We start from the raw sequence: 23505 nt of genomic DNA, 5'->3' as shown, positions 1-23505 counted from the left end.
GAGGGTGCAGTGATATTTGCTGCTTGGCCATTTCACTTAAAAGTGAATTTGCATTGTTGTAACTGATTTTAATACTAAATCAAAACACATATTCTATTCCCCTTGTTATTCGGTGATGTAGTATTTAATGAAAACTACAGACTGTCTCTTTACAATTTGCCTTGATATCATTGCTGAATGGTTGTGTCAGCATTCTGCATGCTACTAGTGTACACTATTTTTGTGGTACCGCAGCCAATATTTAAAATATACATTATTAATGGTAATCCCTGATTATTCCATAAACAACAGGAACTGTTCAGACAAATGTGAGACAAAACAAGGACATTAAATGCACAGATGAAGTACTGCTGATCAATTGCTTCATAAACCACAGAAAATGCTGCAAACACTCAGCAGATCGGGGACGAAGGTCCCCGACTCAAAACATTGACTGTTTCTCTCTCCACGGATGCTGCCTGACCTGCTGAGTATTTCCAGCATTTTCTGTTGTTATTTCAGATTTCCATCATCCGCAGTACAGGAAACTTTGGTTTATCCGGAGGTTGTATGTTCGGAAACCTCGATCTACCGGCAGAAATCAGGAGCCGTTTTGTTAGGTTGTTTTTCTTCTCATGGCTTTGTTTTCAACAGTCGGGCTCTGGAAAGTCTTTCTGACGCTGTTGCTAAGCTACAGAGATGCTTCCAAGGTACGGGCCGACTGTTTACAAGCAACAGTGTTTGTTGTCAGATACGGAGATGAAAACCTCATAATGCTTCAACATTAACTTTGTATGTCCGGTAGTTTTGATAGATCGGCAACAGCTCGGTCCCGTCGGTGCCGGATATAACAAAGTTTCCTGTATTTTGCTATTGCTTCATAAACCAGTTCAGTTTATGGTGAGAGTACAAAGGCCTCTTTTTACCAGTTATTTTCTTCCCTTTTCCCAGTCTCCACAGGCCATCCATGAACTACAGCGAGAGAGCCACTTGGAGGTACTCAAGGTCAACCCAGAGATGACCTGCCTTTTGATTTTCTCCCTTTTCAATGAATAAGTACTTAGCTTCTTTTAGTGCCTTCCCGCAGGGTTTGGTACAGCCCACGATTGTGTCATGGAGAGGAGCAAAGCTGATACTGAAGTTCTGCACCTCCAGCTGCTGAAAGGACTGTTTGCTGGGATATGGTGTGTGACCATGCTGTGGTCGGGAGTGTGACTAGGGCAGGGTTTCTGTCATGCATCAAATAGAGAACATTTCTGTATTTTATGTCATACAGTTTTGAAATCCCAAATCCGTGCCCGTCTTTCCTGGAACTCCGTGTTTGAATCCCTCCAATTAGGTTTCCACCCTTGCCACAGTACTGAAACGGCTCTTATCAAAGTCACAGATGACATCCTATGTGACTGTGGCAAAAGTAAATGATCCCTCCTATTCCTTCTCAACCTGTCTGCAGCCTTGGTCAAGGTTGACCACACCATCCTCCTCCAACGCCTCTCCACCACTGTCCAGTTGGGTGAGACTGCTCTCGCCTGGTTCCATTCTTATCTATCTAATCTTAGCCAAAGAATTACCTGCAATGGCTTCTCTTCCCGCTCCTGCACCGTTACTTCTGGGGTCTCTCAAGGATCTATCCTTGGCCCCCTCCTATTTCTCATCTACATGCTGCCCTTGGCGACATCATCTGAAAACACAGCGTCAGTTTCCACATGTACGCTGATGTCACCCAGCACTACCTCACCACCACCTCTCTTGACCACTCCACGGTCTCTAAACTGTCAGACTGCTTGACCAACATCCAGTACTGGATAAGCAGAAATTTCCTCCAATTAAATATTGGGAAGACCAAAGCCATTGACTTCGGTCCCCACCAGAAACCCCGTTCCCTATCCACCAACTTCATCCCTCTCCGCGGCAACTGTCTGAGGCTGAACCAGATTGTTCGCAACCTTGGTGTTATATCTGACCTCGAAATGAATTTCCAACCACATATCTGCACCATCACCAAGACTGCCTATTTCTACCTCTGGAACATTGCCTGATTCCACCCCGCCTCAGCTCATCTGCTGCTGATATCCTCATCCATGCCCTTGATACCTATAGATTTGACTATTCCAATGCACTCCTGGCTGGCCTAACGTGTTTGATCCACTGTAAACTTGAGGTCATCCAAAACTCTGCTGTCAGTGTCCTAACTCATACAAAGTCCCGTTCACCCATCACTCGCTGACTGACATTGGCTCCCGGTTAAGCAACACCTCAATTTTAAAATTCTCGTCCTGGTTTTCCAATCCCTCCATGGCCTCACCCCTCCCTATCACTGTAATCTCCTGCAGCCCCACAACCCTCTGTGATAGCTGTGCTCCTCTAATTCTAGCCTCTTGAGCATCCCCGATTTTAACCGCTCAATTATTGGTGGCCATGCCTTCAGCTACCAAGGCCCTAAGCTCTGGAATTCCCTCCCTAAACCTCTCTGCCTCTCTACCTCTCTTTCCTCCTTTAAATTGCTCCTTAAAACCTACCTCTTTTATCTACCCTAATATCCCCTTATATAGCTCGGTGTCAATTTTGTTATATAATACTCCTGTGAAGCACCTTGAGATGTTTTACTATGTTAAAGGCGCTATATAAATACAAGTTGTTGTTGTTGAAATAACTAGTTAAAATGGAAGCTGGCTTTCACTACCAAACTTCAAAATGGAGCCCAGTTGTCTGTCTGTGAAGTTGTTCAAGCTCTAATTTAGTCAAGATTCAATTTTGCCTCAGGTGCTAATCAAATTATACATGTTTAAAACATTAATAGATATGAGCAATCTAGACAAGATGGAAATATCTGCTTGTCAAGTAGCTCTCTTCACAGTATGCTCCATTGTGTCTTTGAACTCGATTAATTGATAGCTCTTTTTCAAAGGTGTTTGTTTTTTTCTCAGTTCATTATATGAATTTATGAAGTTGAACTCCGTGAAATCAAAATATAAATCACATTGCTTCCATATAATAATGCATTGAAAATTCTATGAACTAAAAGTCTTTCAAATTATCGGACTGTGCAAGAAATACATTCTAAAGAAGACATTTAGTGAGTATAATAGCAAAATACTGCGGATGCTGGAAATCTGAAACAACAACTTTCTGAGTCCTCATCCACCACTGGCACATATTGGAAAATGATGGCACAGTCCCTATAATTTCCCAATATGTGTTGGGAACAGGTAAGGTTTCTCGCCATGAAGACATACTCATGAAGTTACCATTCTGGAGTATAAGAAGAGATCATTAGGTATTTATTTATAGCTATTTACCTTCAATGCAGCCTCATGGAAGTGACACACTGTGGTAGCATTTATGTGATTCATCATAATGGATGCACACCTGCAATAATAACATATTATTTACACCTATTCTAATTTAAATCATAATCAATTTGGTTGTTGCTATTAGCAAAGTAATGCATTCTTCTATATCATAACATTTGATGAAAAAATTATAAATATCTACTTAATGCAACCTGTCAGGTACAGCTGCATATGCACCACAATTTAAGGGAAACAGTGCTCCAAGTGTCATTCCTTCTTGTCATACTCACACACAAATGTTATTACTTCTATCCAGAATGTAGCAGAGTTTTAGTAAGATTGCAGGGATATGAAAGATAGTTGTGTAAACACAGACAGGGTAAGAAGAAAGTTTGCAAACATTTACAAGGGGCAGAGTGAACAACTTGGGAGTTTGGTAAGTGTGGGAGTGAATCTTAAGGGTTAATCTCTGCTTGATAAAATCTAGTCTTGTGCGCTTGCAATTGCCATTTAACTTAAATTTACAGTTTTAAGTTTCTTCCAGGCTTGGGCTGGACTAAGTAAACTCTGTACTGCAGAGTGGGTGGGGCTAGTTAGTTAATTAATTGGTCTAAGCTGGGTCTGCAACTGCCAGAGAGCTGACTCATAAATCTCAGCAGTATAAACAAGGGAGTGCAGTTTGTCACAGAATGCAGCTTGGCGCGGAGTGAACAACTAGGGAGTTTGGTAAGTGTGGGAGTGCGGTGAAGTGGGGGAAGGAGGTGCTGCTTTGTCTTGCTTTTTCTAACTTCTCCCACAGAGCGGCGACGGACCTGAGTGGGAGCAGACCGAGGCCCGAGAGCAGGGATAAAAGCAGCAGCAGCCCTGCAACTACAAGAGAAAACTACAGTGTGACATCATAGGTAAGGCAGGTAAGTGATTGGTAGTGACTGTGGGCTAAGTTTTAAGTTAAAATACAGCATATAACTAAATTTTAAAAACTAAACTTAATTTAATTTAATAAACTAAACGAGGTAAATAATTTGATTAACACTAAACTAATTAATTAAATAAACAAAATAATGGGCGAACAGGAGATGTGTTGCGGCTGCAATATGTGGGAGCTTGTGGACATTTTTGTCCAGGGCGACTACTTCTGCAGTAAGTGTCTGTGGCTCGAGGAACTTCAGCTCCGAGTTGAGGAGCTGGAGTCCGAGCTGCAGACACTGCAAGACATCAGGGAGGGAGAAAGTTACCTGGACCTTTTGCTCCAGGAGGCAGCCACACCCCTTAGATTAAATACTTCAGAATTGACACATGGTCAGGGACAGGAGGGGATGACTGCGAGTGAGGCAGGCAAGGGGGTCCAGGAGGTAGTATTGCAGGAGCCTCATTCCCTGCACTTATCCAATAGATAAGAGGTTCTTGCAACTCTTGTGGATGAGTGCGGGGAGGACGAGCAAACTGACCACGGCACCATGGTATAGGAAGCCATTCAAGTGGGGGGAATAAAAAGGAAGGTGGTTGTAGTAGGCGACAGTATAGTTAGGGGGATAGACACTGTTCTCTGCAGCCAGGAGCGTGAGTCCCAAAGGCTATGTTGCCTACCTGGTGCCAGGGTAAAGGACATCTCCTCTGGGCTGGAGAAGAACTTGGAGTGGGAGGGGGAAGATCCAGTTGTCATGGTCCACGTAGGTACCAACGACATAGGTAGGGCTAAGAAAGAGGTTCTGCTGAGAGAGTTTGAGCAGCTAGGGACTAAATTAAAAAGCAGAACCACAAAGGTAATAATCTCTGTATTATTACCTGAGCCACAAGCAAATTGGCATAAGGTCAATAGGATCAGGGAGATAAATGCGTGGCTCAAAGATTGGTGTGGGAGAAATGGGTTTCGATTCATGGGGCACTGGCACCAGTACTGGGGAAAGAGAGAGCTGTTCCATTGGGATGGACTACTCCTGAACCATGCTGGGGCCAGAGTTCTAGCGAATCGAATAACTAGGGAGGTAGATAGGGCTTTAAACTAAATAAGGGAGGGGGGGCGGGGGTAGGGTCCCGGTGGAAAGAAATCTAGAATGCTAAATAGAAAAGACAAGGAAGCAGTGCAGGAAAGTGATTGGGGTAAGGATAACCAGATTGTGTCAGAAAGGGACAGAGCGTACAAACAAAAGAGTGCACGAACAAATAGGCTCCGGGTAAGAAAAAATGGTAAGACAAATAGGGCCATAGTACAAAAAAAAAGTTAAGATGTCTAAAAATGTGAAAAAGACAAATCTAAAGGCACTGTATCTGAATGCATGAAGCATTCATAATAAGGTAGATGAATTAACAGCGCAAATAGATGTAAACGGATACGATATAATTGCGATTATGGAGACATGGCTGCAGGGTGACCAAGGTTGGGAGCTGAATATACAAGAATATGCAATATTTAGGAAGGACAGGCAAAAAGGACAAGGAGGTGAGTGGCATTGTTAGTAAAGGATGAAATCAAAGCAATAGTGAGAAAGGATATTGGCTCAGAAAATCAAGATGTAGAATCAGTCTGGGTGGAGCTAAGAAGCACCAAGGGGCAGAAAATGTTGGTTGGAGTTGTATATAGGCCTCCAAACAGTAGTGGTAATGTAGGGGACAGCATCAAACAGGAAATTAGAGATGCATGTAACAAGGGTACTACAGTAATCATGGGTGACTTTAATCTACATATAGACTTGCCAAACCAAATTAGCAATAATACTGTGGAGGATGAATTCCTGGAGTGTGTACGAGATAGTTTTTAGACCAGTACGTTGAGGAGCCAACTAGGGAACAGGCTATCCTAGATTGCGTATTGTGCAATGAGAAGGGGTTAATTAATAATCTTGTTGTGCGGGGTCCTTTAGGGAAGAGTGACCATAACATGATAGAATTCTTCATTTAAGATAGAAAGTGAAGTAGTTCAATCCGAAACTAGGGTCCTAAATCTAAGCAAAGGAAACTACAAAGGTATGAGGAGGGAGTTGGCTATGATAGATTGGGGAGCTTCATTAAAAGGCATGACGGTGGATAGGCAATGGCTAACATTTAAGGAATGAAAGCATTAATTGCAACAGTTATACATTCCTTTCTGGTGCAAAAACACAAAAGGAAAAGCGGCCCAACCATGGCTAACAAAAGAAATTAAGGAGAGTATTAGATCCAAAGAGGAGTCATATAAAGTTGCCAGAAAAAGTAGCAAGCCTGAGGATTGGGAGCAGTTTAGAATTCAACAAAAAAGGACCAAGAGATTGATTAAGAGGGTAGAATTCAGCAAAAAAAGGACCAAGAGATTGATTAAGAGGGGAAAAGTAGAGTATGAGAGTAAACTTGCAAGGAACATTAAAGCAGACTGTAAAAGCTTCTACAAGTATGTAAAAAGAAAAAGATTAGTGAAGAGAAATGTAGGTACCTTACAGTCAGGAAGGGGAGCATTTATAATAATGGGGAACAAGGAAACGGCAGAGCAATTAAACAAAAATACTTTGGTTCTGTCTTCACGGTAGAGGACACAAATAACTTCCCAGAAATGCTAAGGAACCAAGGGTCTAGTGAGAAGGAGGAATTAAAGGAAATTAGTATTAGTAAAAAAATAGTGCTGGTGAAATTAATGGGACTGAAAGCTGATAAATCCCCAGGGCCTGATAATCTGCATCTCAGAGTACTAAAAGAGGTAGCCATGGAAATAGTGGATGCATTGGTTGTCATCTTCCAAAATTCTATAGATTATGGAATAGTTCCTGCAGTTTGGAGGGTGGCAAATGTAAACCCACTATTTTAAAAAAAAGAGGGAGAGAGGAAACAGGGAACTACAGACCAGTTAGCCTAACATCAGTAGTAGGGAAAATGCTAGAGTCTATTATAAAGGATGTGATAACAGGACACTTAGAAAATATCAACGGATTAGACAAAGTCAACATGGATTTCTGAAAGGGAAATTGTGTTTGACAAACCTACTGGAGTTTTTTGAGGATGTAACTGGTAGACTAGATAAGGGAGAACCAGTAGATGTGGTGTATTTGCATTTTCAGAAGGCCTTTGATAAAGTCCCACATAAGAGGTTAGTGTGCAAAATTAAAGCACATGGGATTGGGGGTAATATACTGGCATGGATTGAAAATTGGTTAACAGACAGGAAACAGAGAGTAGGAATAAATGGGTCTTTTCAGGGTGGCAGGTGGTGACTAGTGGGGTAGCGCAGGGATCAGTGCTTGGACCCTAGCTATTCACAATATATATCAATGATTTGGATGAGGGAACCAAATGTAATATTTCCAAGTTTGCTGACAACATGAAACTAGGTGGGATTGTGAGTTGTGAGGAGGATGCAAAGAGGCTTCAAGGCGATTTAGACAAGTTGAGTGAGTGGGCAAATACATGGCAGATGCAGTATAGCGTGGATAAATGTGAAGTTATCCACTTCGGTAGGAAAAACAGAAAGGTAGAATATTATTTAAATGGTGCTAGATTGGGAAAGGCTGATGTACAAAGGGACCTGGGTGTCCTTGTACACCAGTCACTGAAAGCAAACATGCAGGTGCAGCAAGCAGTTAGGAAGGCAAATGGTATGTTGGCCTTCATTGCAAGAAGATTTGAGTACAGGAGCAAGGATGTCTTACTACAGTTGTAGAGGGCCTTGGTGAGACCACACCTGGAGTACTGTGTGCAGTTTTGGTCTCCTTACCTAAGAAAGGATATACTTACCATAGAGGGAGTACAGCGAAGGTTCACCAGACTGATTCCTGGGATGGTAGGACTGTCATATGAGGAGAGATTGGGTCAACTAGGCCTCTATACACTAGAGTTTAGAAGAATGAGAGGGGATCTCATTGAAACATATAAAATTCTGACAGGGCTAGATAGACTGGACACAGGGAGGATGTTTTCCTTGGTTGGGGGGTCTAGAACGAGGGGTCACAGTCTTGGGATACGAGGTAGGACATTTAGGACTGAGATAAGGAGACATTTCTTCACTCGGAGGGTAGTGAACCTGTGGAATTCTCTACCACAGAAGGCTGTGGAGGCCAAGTCACTGAATATATTTAAGAAGGAGATAGATAGATTTGTAGATGCAAAAGGCGTCAAGGGGTATGGGGAGAGAGTGGGAATATGGTATTGAGATAGAGGACCAGCCATGATCATATTGAATGGCGGAGCAGACTCGAATGGCCTACTCCTGCTCCTATTTTTCTATGTTTCTATGTTTATTTGGCAAATGTAACTATGCCAATAAACAGGGAAAGGGAGATATTTTTAATCACAACCTTGTTGTCATGAAATAACATTACCAGACACCCTTACCACTTCTAATATACAATGGGAGTAGGGGTATTAAATATTATGAATGAATGCAAAAAAAATACCTTACGACTTTTTAATCTCAATAAAACTTCCCTACATTTTAGAAAGAAATAACATGTGTGTGAGCATGACAAAAAGGAATGACACTTGGAGTACTTGATACAATTTCGGTCATGACACTGCAAAAGGGATTAAAGTACTTGTATTGAAGGTCAGAAAAGAGGCACAAGACTGACCCCAAGAGTAAAAAGAACAAATTTGAAGGAGGATTAGAGAAAAGTAAGCTTTTTGAGAGAATAGGAGGATTACATGTAATTAATCATTAAACCTTTGCTGACCTATTAAAATATGTTTTTTCTACGATCATTGTATAAATAAGGCTTTTTTTTTCTCTTTAAACAGTATTGCAGCAAAATCTTTGTAAATAGGAGCTATTGCCATGCCATACCAAAAAGATTCAAATCAAATTATCTGCCTTTATTGTTCAGGCTGGTATCAGAAAGATTGAGCACAGGTCTGAATTTTCTCAATCCAATTTACGCCAAAATTTACACTGGTTTCTACGCTGAACTTGCCAACGGCAATTTCAATCAAGAATTCCTAAGAATCTCATCAACATATACCCGAATGTTAAAAACTGGCATAAATCAAGCAGAAATCAGCGTACACAATCGGGGCCCGAGGAAGGCGTAATACATATGCCATCTATTTTCTCTCTTTACCTTATTAACATTATGAAAATTAAAGTTTACAGCTATCAAATCATTATTTATGCACATTAAGCACAGATTTTTGTAGTAAATGTAATTGTGGAAGCTTTTCTCTTTTTAATGTAACAGATTCTGATGCCATAAAAAATTCAAATGTAGAAAATACAGTGCCGGTCTCAGTAAGGAGAAATAATAAAAAAATCACCATAAAACACAGGGGGCGGGTTTGGAGGCGGGACATCCGGTAAAATTGCAAAGATTGACAGTGGGTCCCGAACCCGCTATCAAGCCACCTCCAAACAATCTTCCCAGGTGTCGGGTCCCCAATTTGCGCATGGACCCAACATCTAGCAGCGGGAATAGGATTATAGGCACTTTACTGCTAGTTAACAGGCAGTTAAGAGGCTTTTTCCAATTTTGACAGGTTTACTGCGGGCTTCCCGACATCCGGACACCACGCCAGGGTAAATGTGGCATGCTGTGGGTCTACAGTAATGTTTCTTCATTGATGACAGCTGCAGAAGTGGTGTGATGGATCAAATGGTACACTGGTGAGTTTCAGAGGTAAGAAAATGTTGGGAAAATAATTTTTAATGGCCCAGAAATTAGGTTCGGGGGCTTGCTGCGCGTGCAAGCCCCCGATGTGCACTTACCCGGCGCACTGACATTTCAATCCTGGCCCGCATTGCATTTCCTGTCACTGGCCCGCTTCAGGTCCTGCCGCACTGTGCGTGCGTGACCCAGCGGCGTACTTAGTGCGATGAGCCAGCTGGGATCACGTGAGCACTGGGCAACCAATGGGAGGTTGCAAAAGTTCATTCATGAGTTTGATAGTAAGAACTGTCAAACTCATGAAAACTCCTGGCCCCAAAACACTACTTAAACTTGAAAGAAAATTTTAAAAAACATCGCACTACTTAAATGAACTATAAATAACTAAAAAAACTATTTTAAACAATAATTTTAAATTTTGAAAAAAATTATATAAAAAATCGGGGCTAAAAATACACTTACCTTACTGTAAAGTCTTCAAAAATAATGAACCTGTGGAAAAATTTTCTAATTTTACTTAATAGACCACTTACCTGTTAAAAGTAAGTACTTACGGCTGCTTTTTTCATGCGTAAAAACCGGAGTCTTTTCCCCACGGGCAACTCTTCAAAAAAAAGGGAAGTTCAGCGCGCACGTGCTACCTGAAACCTCGCACGCATTCCGCCTCTTAACCCCTTGGGTCAGAGGAGAAGACATGCCGGTTTTCCCCGCATGCGCTGTGCATGCTGAAAACCGGCAATTCCTCCGGGCCCACGCGTGAGTACCCCATCCGTACTCACGCGTTGGGACAGGAATTACTGGCCCAATGTATTTAGACTTTTCTGTAGGTAACAGGTTTTGAAGTGTTTGTGTAGTCCCACCTCATTGGGAGAACCTCTCACCAGTGACAGATGGCTTCTATAACCTCACCTGCAGCTGCCATCTGTTCTTGCCTGAGGAGGGAGTCACTGGAGAGTCTGGGTGCAAGGGCTCACCTCAATGCTGTCAAACACTGAAAAATCACCTATCAAAAAAAATTGCACGTGGCCCCTTTAAGAAAACCGGCAGATGACACGTCATCAACTGATGTCATCTGACACTGGCTTTCTCCTAATTGGCCAGCAAGCCCGCAGGGTGGGCTTAACAAGGCCAATTGGCGCAAAATAGCATCTGTGCATTGGACATCATTGGGGGCGGGAGCGGGATCGAAACCCGGAAGGAAGCTGTCCCGCCCCTAGGCCACACTGAAATCCAGCCCAGCAACTTTGAGTTTCACTGTGCCTAAAATTTTGTGCATAAATTTACGCAGTTCAGAATTAGTGTAACTACAGGAAACTCGCGCTTTCTGAATGAGGGCGGAGCTGTGTTAATAAGCCAAGCGGGATTTTGGCAGACATAACTCCGAAGTGATGCAAATGACTGTGGAAATTCATGCATAGCGGTGTTTCGGGCTAAATCAGTTGGGGCAAATTTCCTCAGACAAAAATAGCACAGCTCCACTTTTAGGTACTCATTATGCCTAAATTTTTCAGGAAATTTTGGGCCAGTGTAATCAAGCCGAGTAGGGCTCTATACCAGATCAGTGGTTCTCTTACATTACCTTGCTAAGCTAGGATTCAGTTTTAGAAGTCAGAATGGTGTTTAGCTACAGCTGCATATGCACCACAATTTTAGGGAAACAATACCTCAAGTATTGTTTTTGTTACTACAACAACTGAAACCAATTGTTCAAAGTTCTACATGTAATAGAGATATACTTACTTGTGAAACAAAGTCATGAATTTCAGAACTGAAGCAGCAGCAAAGACACCCAGAATATATTCTGCATCCACATCTGGTTTATCATAATACAGGTTTTCCAGTGCAACAGCAAAACCTATACCGACAAAATATAAAGTGCCAGAACACATCAGAAATTCACTATATTGTACAGTATCTCAATTACATGCTTGGTAAATGTGGTTTCTGCTCAATGAATGAAATTGCATACAGGATGGTTATTTTTCGGGCTTGCCAAGAACAATAATTGATTTCATACACTATCTTACTAGCTCAAAATAGATTAGTTCAACCAATAAGTTCATAGTACACCCTACCTTCAGCAGAATCCCCTCAATTTGTAGTGTTCTCTTTATTACATAGCAAATGCATATTTTTTATGCTAGATTTTATGCACATTACGAGGACAATCCTTAAAATGGGCAAACTAATGCTTGGCTCGCAAAAGCCCCCATTATAAATGAGTGTAGAATGCAGTTCGGTCCTTTCAATGAAATAGCAAATGGAACTACTAATATATAGGAAGTATGCACAATAATAATGATAATTACATTGCTCATCATGGATATTACAGTACTTCAAGAATTTAATGCTGTGTAAAGTTTTGACTCCCTCACATAGTGGGGGATAGCAAGGCCCTGGAGTATGTCAAGAAGGGGAAACCAGAAAGATATTTTGTCTAAAAGCTCTTAGCTGTCAGGATAGGCTCAAGGACCTGCAGCATTTTTTTTTAAATAGAGAAGTGTAACTTTTGAGGTACAGTAATATGATTGAGATTTTTGAAATGCTAGAGGGAATGGATTCTTTTCGGGTTGGTTAGGTTATTTGAGCTAGATAGCGGTAAGATAACGAAGGACATTAGTATAAAATACTGTGGCATAGTGGTTAGCACTGTTGCCTCACAGCACCAGGGACCCGGGTTCGAATTCGGCCTCGGGTGACTGTCTGTGTGGAGTTTGCACATTCTCCCTGTGTTTGCGTGGGTTTCCTCCGGGTGCTCCGGTTTCCTCCCACAGTCCAAAGATGTGCGGGTTAGGATGATTGGCTATGATAAATTGACCCTTAGTGTTAGGGGGATTAAATACGTGGGGTTACGGGGATAGGGTGGGATATGTGTTGGTGTAGGTGTTACGGGGATCGGGTGGGATATGTGTCGGTGCAGGCTCGATGGGCCGAAATGGCCTCTATCTGCACTGTGGGGTTTCTGTGATTTCTGTGAAAAACATAAGAGTTAGGTTAGATACCCTCGGGAAGTATTTCTTTTTACATAGTCATTGACCTGTGGAATAAATTACCATCATGTTTGCGAAGTATGGATTTACTGCAGTAAAAAGGGAGCTGGACAACTTCCTGAGAGTTGAGGACATCACAAGTTATAGAGGGTAGATGTGGGATAGTTGTGAGCTACTGCAGTCTCTTGGAGCTTGCTTCTTTGCCTTTGGGATCATAGCACAGTTTCCAAGAATTCATTCCTAAATTGGCCTTAGGTTATTTTCTCTGATTTTTGGGGGAGTGGGCGGTTGAGGGGTTGGTTGGTTGATGGTGCAGGTAGGTTGCATTTTGTCTGGATGGGACTATGAGAGCATTGTGAGCATCATTGTTGAAATCATTTACCAGTATCTACAATTATAGCCATGACACAAAATATTTTCAATAAAACGCATTAAGATCTGTTCACATGATGTTCAAGGGTTGGTAATCCAAAAGCAATCATACAGTTAGTTTACTGGAAGTTGGAAAACATTCCCAATAAATTTGAACCGTGTCATCTCTTAAGGTTTAGCCTGAGCTTGCGCTGCTATTCAACGAGCACCTGGTTGTCCTGGTTACAAGATTTCTGGATGAAAGGACCATATTTAGTGTAAGAAAGTGAACTTTGTTGAGGAACATCCAACATCAGAGGGTACAGAAGGCTGAATAAAGGTGCTTCAGGGCACTTTCCTAATCCCCAAAGGACAGAAGAAATCCTCCACACTAAGCTATAATGGAGACAGGCAATAGGTTACCACTGCATCTTCTACCCAAAGTTTTCCTGTGGAATTTAATGTTCAAAATTGACAGAGTCCGGGCATGGAAGAAAAAAAAAAAGAGCTCTGTATCAGAACTCAAACAAGCTATCGGTTTCCCTCCCTGTCAATGAGAGGTTATGGGACTCCAGTGAAGAGCTGCCTTTAAAGAGACCCAAGGAAATTCTTTGTGCCAGTGAAATAAATAGAAAGAAAGAAAAGAAAGACTTGCATTTATATAGCGCCTTTCACGACCACCGGATGTCTCAAAGCGCTTTACAGCCAATGAAGTACTTTTGAAGTGGAGTCATTGTTGTAATGTGGGAAATGCGGCAGCTAATTTGTGCACAGCAAGATCCCACAAACGGCAATATGATAATGACCAATAATCTTTTTTTGTTATGTTGGTTGAGGGATAAATATTGGCCAGGCCACTGGGGATAACTCCCCTGCTCTTCTTCAAAATACTGCCATGGGATCTTTTATGTCCACCTGAGAGACCTTGGTTTAATGTCTCATCCGAAAGAAGGCACCTCTGACAGTGCAGCACTGGAAAGCAAGAGGAAACCAGTGCTAGGCCAACCTTCAGCAACGGACTCCACTGAAATTGGCCCGCTCATCAGTTGGAGGTCGTACATTCTTTTATTTTGCTTTCTTTTGGAATTTTAAGCAGAGCTTGTAGTCGGGTTCTTGCTTAAGGGGGCGGCAATGGTAATGGGCATCAGTATAAAAGAACAGCTTTCTGCAAATTTTGAAATTCAGCATGTGCTCAAGTTTAATCTAGAAAAGTAACCACGCATGATATGGTCCTGGTTCAGAAAAGAAGCAAATTATGCCAATAGAAGAAGAAAATATTTTAATGGTAAATATCTGGGGATAAACTACTATATGGAGGTAATACAATTTAACAACAACAACAATTTGTATTTATATAGCACCTTTAAAATAGTAAAACATCCTAAGGCACTTCACAGGAGAGTTTTCAAACAAAATTTGACACCAAGCCACATAAGGAGATATTAGGGCAGATGACCAAAAGCTTGGTCAAAGAAGTAGGTTTTAAGGAGCACCTTAAAAGATGAATGAGAGGTAGAGAGGCGGAGAAGTTTAGGGAGGGAGTTCCAGAGCTTCGGGCCTTGGCAGCTGAAGGCACAGCTGCCAATAGTGAAGTGATTAAAATCAGGGATGCTCAAGAGGCCAGAATTGGAGGAATGCAGATATCGCAGAGGGTTGTGGGGCTGGAGGAGATTACAGAGATAGGGAGGGGTGAGGCCATGGAGGGATTTGAAAACAAGGATGAGAATTTTAAAATTGAGGCGTTGCTTAACCGGGAGCCAATGTCAGTCAGTGAGCGAGCACAGGGGTGATGGGCGAATGGGACTTGGTGCGAGTTAGGACACTGGCAGCATTAAATGTTAAACCTTGTTGGAATAAGTGTAACTGGGGTTTTAACAGCGTATTGACTGGTAAACAAATGTTCTGGCCCTGAAAAATAAATTTTTATATTTGTAGAGTGTCAAATTTCTCCATGATGATAAAAGTTACAATTTTTAAAAAACTTTAAGAACATTTTTTAAAGTTTATCATGATATTTCAGGTTCTACCTTATACCGTGTGAGAGTCCCAATCTTTGTTCCACTCTCTGTAACATTTTTTAAAAGTCCAGATAAAAGCAGCTTCTCATTTCCTGGTTTCCTGTCTGTGAGAATTCTGCAATGTGACTGGCTACTTAGACAGCTTGTTAACATCACATCAGCATCGCACTAGGGATTCCCACTAAAGAGCGCTGAAGTCAATTGAATGTCGAAAAAGATCGTAAGATCTCTGTGGGCAGCTTTCTTTGGAGCCAATGGCGAATGCCATTGCTTCGCCGATGACCGCAAGTTACGGGCCAATAAATTGGTCCTCGATTTTCTCCATCTGCTTCAATTTACAACATATGTTGCAAAAGCTGTGGACTACTGAGTACTGTTGTGTAAATATTTGAATTTTCAACTCATCTTTTATTTTAGTTTTAGCCTTTATGAGAAATTTAGCTGACATAAATGTAATCAATTGCCACATTCATACTTGTTTTAGTTGAGAAAAACTACACTGCTTCAGATCAAGATGCTCTTAATTGGAAACTGAAGTACCATATCCAACTTGAGGAGCAGCATTGTACCAGAAGACCGACAATTGTGTATTTGATTTTTCAATTAAAATCAGTGGTTACTAGATATTAGCCAAGAGAAATTTCTAATGAATTTACAGTTTGATTCTGTTCTTGTTGAATATCAGACTACCTTGAAATGTAAAACAAATTTCTAACTATTTACATGAGACTCGCATTTTTTGGAATAAGAACTGATTCAAAAAGAAAATAAACTGCAGTCTCATCACTCCCTTTTAATGAGGTCCAGTACCTCATTTTTCTCGTATCTCTTTAGTTCCATTCATCTGGATGAATGATCTCATTCTTCTGTGTAAGTTTATCCCCTCACACCTCCTTATTATATTTCTCTCTGCATCTGCTCTTTCAAACCACCAGTCTCAATCTACTCCATGGGCTTGATATTCTGGGGGGTTGAGATCAGAAATGTGGTTTGACACTGGCTGGTGATGGCAGTGAAATGGAATTTCCTTTTATTGTTTTCTTTCTAATTTTTATCTTCCCATCCTTGCTTTGTTTCCACTTTGCAAATCAGTTAGGTTTCTCCTATTTGTCCTGATTGAAGGCAGTCTTCGCCCACATCCCCTACATTCTGGCAGCAGTTTGGAGCATGACTAGGAGCATTCCCAGGCTACCTTGGGAATTCAGCCTAGCTTGGCCCTGGTAGACCCAGGTATAAGTTCCATTATGGGCTTTAAGTGAAGATGGCAAACGGCAATTAATGCTGGTAGGATTGATCACTGTTATTAAAGTGCCTCTTTGTCTCCTGACTAGAGGTTTTAACATTTTTTGGTGCCATGTTTTCAATCCGATAAGGGTCTCAGGCTCCATACTTGGTGTCAAGTGAGTTTCCACCAGCACCACAGGGGGAGCACCTATGTTGTACCATGAAAGAGGCAGGTTGCCTGCCCCAGATATTAAAATGTTCCCACCCCTGAAATGTGGGACAGGATTACTGGCCTAGCAAAGTGATGGGCGAAGTCCCTGTCTGCTACACTTCTGCTCCCTGGCAAGGGTCTGCAAAATTTCAGGGTCTACAGCGCAGCACTTCAGACTTGCTGACCTACGTGTCCTTCCTCCTCTCTACTCCATACCTCATTCCTTTCTGACTCAGCTTATGCAGATCGAGTTTTTTTTTAAGATAGCTTGATTCCTCCACTGCCCTCCTTCCAAAGTCTTAAATCTATTGCTGCACTCTTGATTATTCTCACCTCTCAAAATAGAAAGTCTAGTTCACTTTTAAATACAAATACTGCATGGTAGACAGCAATACCAGCTCCAGTGTCAGGTAAGAAGATACTTTACTAAAACTTTTTCCCCCACCCCCCCCCCCCCCCCAAGCACAATTTAGCATTGGGAATATCAACTCATAGAGAACAATATAATTTTAGTATGTTGATTTCTAACTATCAATGACATGTTCATGCACTGCAAAGCAGAAAATAAATTAAACGCAATGTCCAAGGGTTGATATCACTTATAATTACCTTCTTTAGTAACAAGTGGGTCTTTCACATCAAGCTTCAAATTGATTATTCTCTTCAGATTTTTAGCTGGTGTTGGGTCCCAGTGATTCTCCTTATTACGCATGTTGCACAGATTACACCTTTTTAACTTGTTAAGTTGGGATTCACAACATGCATCTTTAGGGCCGCAATAAAATAAGCTACCTATAAATAAAATATTGCAACTGTTAATTAAACACTACCTTCAATGAAATGTTGAAGATCAAAGCTATGTGAGCAAAATTCCTTCTTACAAGCAAACAGAACAGAATTTTCTAATTTGAGTGAAAATTTTTAGTATAAAATGGACATTACAGACATTCCAACAGGCAAGAATGAAACCAGGTAACAAAACATGAAGAACTGGGAATCTCTTCCAGTTAACAGGAATTGATTTGTTGCTTTTCTTTCTACATTACAACAGTGACTACACTTCAAAAGTACTTCACTGGCTGTAACGCACTTTGGGGCATGTTGAGGCTGTGAAAGGCACTATATAAATACAAATCATTCTTTCTTACCAGTGTTATGAGAGGCATCAATGAATTTATTCATTGGCTCTGGGCAGTGACAGCTTAGTCCTCATATACTTTAAAAATGAAGTCATTAACACCTGCTGTCATGTTTTGGGATTTTTTATTTATGTTCTTCACAGAAAGGATTTTAGGGGTGGGTTATGTTTGGGTGTTAGGTTTTAAAACAAAGTGAATTTGCACAGTTTAAGAAGACAGCCACAGGGTGATGGCATTGAATATGTGCACAGAGGCCAGTCAGGCTGGTATGTGCAACTCACAACTGAGGCAATGAGGGTCAATTGTCTCATCCCAGGCCTATTAGCCAGATGGCTCCCATCTTGAGAACTGCGGAAGTGGCTCACTTTAAATTCACACCCTAAAGGGGAGGAGAGGTATCCATTTTTAATGATAAACCTGCTGGTGAATCACTACCAGAGAAACAAAGTCAGTGTCACAGTCCACAAAAGGGACAAAGGGACACGTGGGCGGTCAGGTTTTGAATGAATGGGCTGTGAGGCACAGCTCTTGGTCTGCAACTGGAAGCTAAAAATGCAGGAGATCAGGTCTTGTGCTTAGAAGATGCACAGAGAGAAAGAATTGCCAAAAACACGTGACTCAGCTCATGAAAGGAACAGCGCACGTCGTTCATTCATTTTCAATTTTTCAAGGAGTGAAGTGAGAATTAATGAAGTACAGGAAACTCTTTATTATCCGGCACCAACGGGACCGGCGTGGTGCTGGTTTATCAAAAAGTCCGGATTACAGAGAGATATAGTTAAAAGGTACGAGAGCTTCGTACACAGCAACAAATCCAGGTTTCCCTGTTGCTTAGCAACATGTGCAGGAACTCCGGCCACAGGCCAAGCGTCCCTGTTGCTTAGCAACAAGTGCACGAACCCCAGTTACACAGCCACAGATCCAGGAACTGCCACTAATATGAAGTAAAACTTACCTGAACCTACTCCTGAATTTTGCCAGTTAACAGAGTTTTCCGGTTATTTAGATGCCGGTTAAAAGAGAGTTTCCTGTAAATGGAATTTGCTGTGACTGTTACTCTGTATGTTCATTTGCTGTCTGTGAAGTAAAGCAGCTAAATGATTCATATCTGCCCTCTTCCCAAGATTGAGGGTCTTAGAACTGACACGTTGACTCACTGACTTCTATTCTCCACAGATGCTGCCCGATTTGCTGAGGATCGCCAGCTTTTTTCTGTTTCTGTTGCCATTATACAACCACCCTGGCTTTATGAAGCACACAGACTTAAGCACAAGTGGTTGGTTTTCAAATTTTCCTTTTCAATGAAACATCTGAAAGGTTTTGCAAAGGTCTTTCCTCTCACAAAAGAATCCAGGCTTGAAATGGTAACTTATCTGTTCTTTCAACAGATGCTGCCGGACCTGCCGAGTGTTTCCAGCATTTTTTGCTTTTGTTTCAGAGTTCCAGCATCTACAGTTTTTTTTGCTTTTGTTTCCACCAAAAATGATACTGGATTAAAGACTAGCAAATTACTTTTGTTCGTGTTCTCACCTGTTTGACAGATATCTGCTGTTCCTTTGAACTTGCTCCTGCAATACTCTGACTGATCTGAAGTAATTAGTAGTTCATACAACGTATCTGCTTTTGACAAAAATTGACTGTGTAGCTCCCACAAAGCATCCATACTCTCTAGCATCACATCTGATGAAATAAGGCCATTATTATGAAGGAAGCACTCATCATGAAGCACTAACTATGATTTGAGATTTGCATGACATAAATTATGATACAAAGCAATGCCAAAATAATGACTGAAACTGTTGTTGAAGGTTTCAATCACAGACAACAAATACAAAAATATACTTTTCAGTTTGTTATAAACAAAATGGCACCATAATGTTCATGATGTCTAAATAATATCATCGCCCTAATTTTAATATAGTGAAATGCAAACTGGCAGGTGTTTTTTGTGCCAGTGCAAAACTTGGCCAGAAAATTGAATGGGCGGAAATCAAGCGTAAATTACCTCCATCCATTTTTTACAATAGGTTACTCCCATTTTACGCCTGATAATTTAGCATAACTGATTGGAAAATTGACACAGTGGTTTTCCATATTAACTACTCTTAGAATGGTAGGGATTAGTCTACTAACCCTAATTGAGAAAAAGTACCAGTAAGTTAGCTGCTTCCACAACCATTCTAACAAACATTTTAAATCTTAAACTACATAATAAGTACGCGAATGGTAGGTATAACTGCAGTGACAATTAAATAAAACCAACCTGGAGTCATGCCATCTCTCAGCTTTCTTGAATAGCAACATGAGAATTCTTTGGGTCTAATGACTTCAGGCAGACTAAAGGTAATCAAGAAACAGAGGTCATCCAAGAACCTGGAAAATTCTTACCTCAAAGGGAAGGAATTCATGTAAAAATGTGCCATTAAAATGTACTAGGTACCGCAGTCATCATATTAAGATACATTGTGCATACGATGGGTAGGTCAACTATCTAATTGGGAAATATATCGGGGTACGGTACATAGTGGTTATGTTACTGGACTAGTAATCCAGAGGCCTGGACTAGATCCTAGTAGACGTGAGTTCAAATCCCACCACGACAGCTGAGGAATTTAAATTCAGTTAATTAAATAAATCTGGAATTTAAAAAAAGCTAGGACCAGTAATGGTGACCATGAAACTACTGGATTGTCGTGCAAACCAATTTCCTCTCAGTATCTCAGCCAATGAATATTGCTAGGCTATTTGACTGTGAGGGAACAAAGTAGCTGAACACAATCTTGTCCTTGCTCAATGTCCACATACTCCCACTTCCAGCAAGTGTCACTGCACAGTAATCAAGGATGAGAACCTTGACTGATCTTTACTTCTGCTAACCCAAAGGGACCAACACCAATTGCTTGAACCACGACTCTGCCTGAGATAAGCTAACTGAGCACAAACTGGAACCTTATTAGGCTATATGACTACACTGCTCTTTGAAAAACTCAGTAAGCGATTAGGAGCAATATCTGGAGATCCTTCAGCCTCACCATTAGATGCGGGGGAGCGAGCTACCCCTCCCTGCGTGCCCAGAAATGGTTGAAACCCAATTTGTAGGCGATTATTGATTTTATTTTTTAAATCTAACCCTAGTACAAGATTCTTACCTCTTTTTGTAGGAGACTGGTTTCATTGAACCCCTAGCTTTAGAAATAGAACAGCGCATTGGCAGATAGGGCATACAGCTGGAAACTTGAGTTGGAGAAGCACATAGATCATTTTCTCCATACCAATTGGCAGCAGGAACGTCAGCTGAAGATGCAGAAGAATTGTTGGTTACAATTTTCAGACAGTGGGATCCATTCTATATAAAAGTACAGTGATACATTTTGCATGAAGCAGCATGTCTTAACAGAGAACGGGTTGTGTGCACATTCAATTCTATTGTATTATCTATGTATTTTTCTCATTTTTCATACATGTACATAAGGCATGTCAGTACATCATGTGAGTCGATTCATTAACAATTCACTTCACATTGAAAGTACTCTCTATATACCAATCATCTTTAAAGGTACCTGATTTCTACATTGATTATTTATTATACTATTCTATAATATGGCTGTCGTAGTCACTTTTTTAAATTCATCCACAGGGTGTGGGAGTTGTTGGCAAGGCCAGCATTTATTGCCCATCCCTAATTGTCCTTGAGAAGGTGGTGGTGAGCCACTTTCTTGAACCGCTGCAGTCCGTGTGGTGAAGGTACTCACACAGTGCTGTTAGGGAGGGACTTCCAAGATGTTGACCCAGCGACAATGAAAGAACAGCGATATACTTCCAAGTCAGGATGGTGTGTGACTTGGAGGAGAACTTGGAGGTGGTGGTTTTCCCATGCACCTGCTGCCCTTGTCCTTCGAGGTGGTGGAGGTCGCGGGTTTGGGAGGTGCTGTCGAAGAAGCCTTGGCGAGTTGCTGCAGTGCATCTTGTAGATGGTACACACTGCAGCCACGGTGTGCCGGTGGTGGAGGGAGTGAATGTTTAAGGTGGTGGATGGGGTGCCAATCAAGCGGGCTGCTTTGTCCTGGTGTCGAGCTTCTTGAGTGTTGTTGGAGCTGCACTCAACTAGGAAGTGGAGAGTATTCCATCACAATTGCTGAATTGCTGATTTCAGAATGGATGTTGGTAGTAAAGGAAGCTCATATTGTGAACTTTCAGATATCACATTAGTTTTACCAACACTGATCAGTACAGTTTTGGAGATATAGGCCGGAATTTTGCCAGGGTTCAGAGGCGGGTCCACTGTCAACATCTAAAAGATTGACAGCGGGTCGGGATCCCGCTCTGGACCCACCTCCCTGTCAGTTTCCCAAGTGCGGGGTCTGCCTGTGCTTTGCAGACCCAGCACTAAGTGGCAGGTCAGCCAATTGAGATAGTTAAGAGGGTCTTTAAAGGTAGTTGAACAGCATTTTACCACCTTCAAGCCATTTTTCCAACTTTTCCACGAGGTTCCCGTCGCTCGGAGATCACGTCAGCTAAGTGTGTTGGGTTCTCTATGACTGTACATTGCTGTGAATGGGCGACAGCTGCAAAAGTGGTGTAAAAGCTACCAATTCACAGCTGTTCACTTTCCAATGTCAGAAACTTGAGCCTTCAGGATTTGGGAGACACTTTTGAGCTGTATGCAGTTTGGAAGTGTTTGGTGTAAACTCTCTATCCACGGTCACCTCCTTGGAGCAAGCTCTCTCACCATTGACAGATTGCTTTTGTCATCGCAACTTCAGCTGCCATCTATTCCAGCAGCATCGGTGCCTTTGAAAAAATCTCACCCTGGTCCTCTGAATCCCTCCACGATCAGCCCCAACACCAACATCACCAGCATCACCAGGCACACCAGCAGCACCAACAACAACAACAACAACCTTCTCCGCAATCACCTAATGCTGCACAGGACACAAGGCATTAGCACTCGACCACATTGCTGCCCGGGAGGCCAGGGATAGCCTCACCATGGCCAGATTTACTTCATTGACGCTGTACACCCTGGCTGCCACATGATGCGCCAGGTTGGCACCACCCCACACCAGCACCATAAGGCATCCTTACAATGTCCAAGCCATTCCTTTCACACTCTTTACCATTGGGGGGGCGGGGGTGACATTATGTCTTACCATTCAATGCAACTCACTAAGCCACTTCCAAAGGGGCACACAAATCTGTCCAAAAATGCAGTGTTGAAAATAAAGGTTTCAATGTTTGCCAACACAGAAACTTTACATGAACATTGCATAAAACACCCAAGATCCTACCCTTTTGTGTTGTTAGTTGGTATGATTGGACGAAGATGAGGGGGAGTGTGAGGGGGTGGCTAGTGAGATGGGGAAGTGATAATGTAGATAAAGAGGGACGGGTGGAGGTGCAAGGTAAGTTGGTGTGAGTAAGGATGTGCAGGAGTAGGGTAGGGAAGGCAGAGTGATGGGGATGTGTTGAGTGGCACAGCAGGATGAGGCTGAGTGTGGCTTTGCAGTAACATTTCGTGGTCGATTGAGATCATTGAAAGGTTTGTGCCACTGTAGATAGGTCCTCCTGCCAACATCCTGCTTGTGCCCTCCTGTGCAATGGGTAGCCAGGCTGCCTTGGTGTCCTGGGGAGGTCTCTTCCGCCCATTGGAAGGGAAGAGGACCTCCCTGTGGAGGGAGTCATGGGAGAGCCTGGGTGCAGCCATGCACCTTTGTGCAGTGCTTGTCAGTGTTTGCAGCACCTC

The 23505-nt window shown here is 42.0% G+C and overlaps 1 protein-coding gene across 1 annotated transcript in view; it reads right to left on the bottom strand.

Moving 5' to 3' along the window:
• The window catches only part of btbd16 (BTB (POZ) domain containing 16), a 151788-nt gene that overhangs the window by 100872 nt on the left and 27411 nt on the right, over positions 1–23505 (bottom strand). The window contains exons 4-9 of the mRNA XM_085994590.1: positions 20912–21056; positions 20026–20099; positions 19293–19442; positions 17233–17415; positions 11570–11684; positions 3279–3348 (exon numbers count right to left, since the gene is read on the bottom strand). Coding sequence (XP_085850716.1) covers positions 3279–3348; positions 11570–11684; positions 17233–17415; positions 19293–19442; positions 20026–20099; positions 20912–21056 — 737 coding nt within the window. The remainder of the gene's footprint in view (positions 1–3278; positions 3349–11569; positions 11685–17232; positions 17416–19292; positions 19443–20025; positions 20100–20911; positions 21057–23505) is intronic.

This window comes from Somniosus microcephalus, chromosome 8 (assembly GCF_052327205.1).
Source record: "Somniosus microcephalus isolate GS21.2 chromosome 8, FLI_Smic_1.0, whole genome shotgun sequence".
Taxonomy (NCBI): domain Eukaryota; kingdom Metazoa; phylum Chordata; class Chondrichthyes; order Squaliformes; family Somniosidae; genus Somniosus; species Somniosus microcephalus.
Note: the sequence above shows the minus strand (reverse complement) of the source record. Positions and strands in the feature narration are given on the sequence as shown.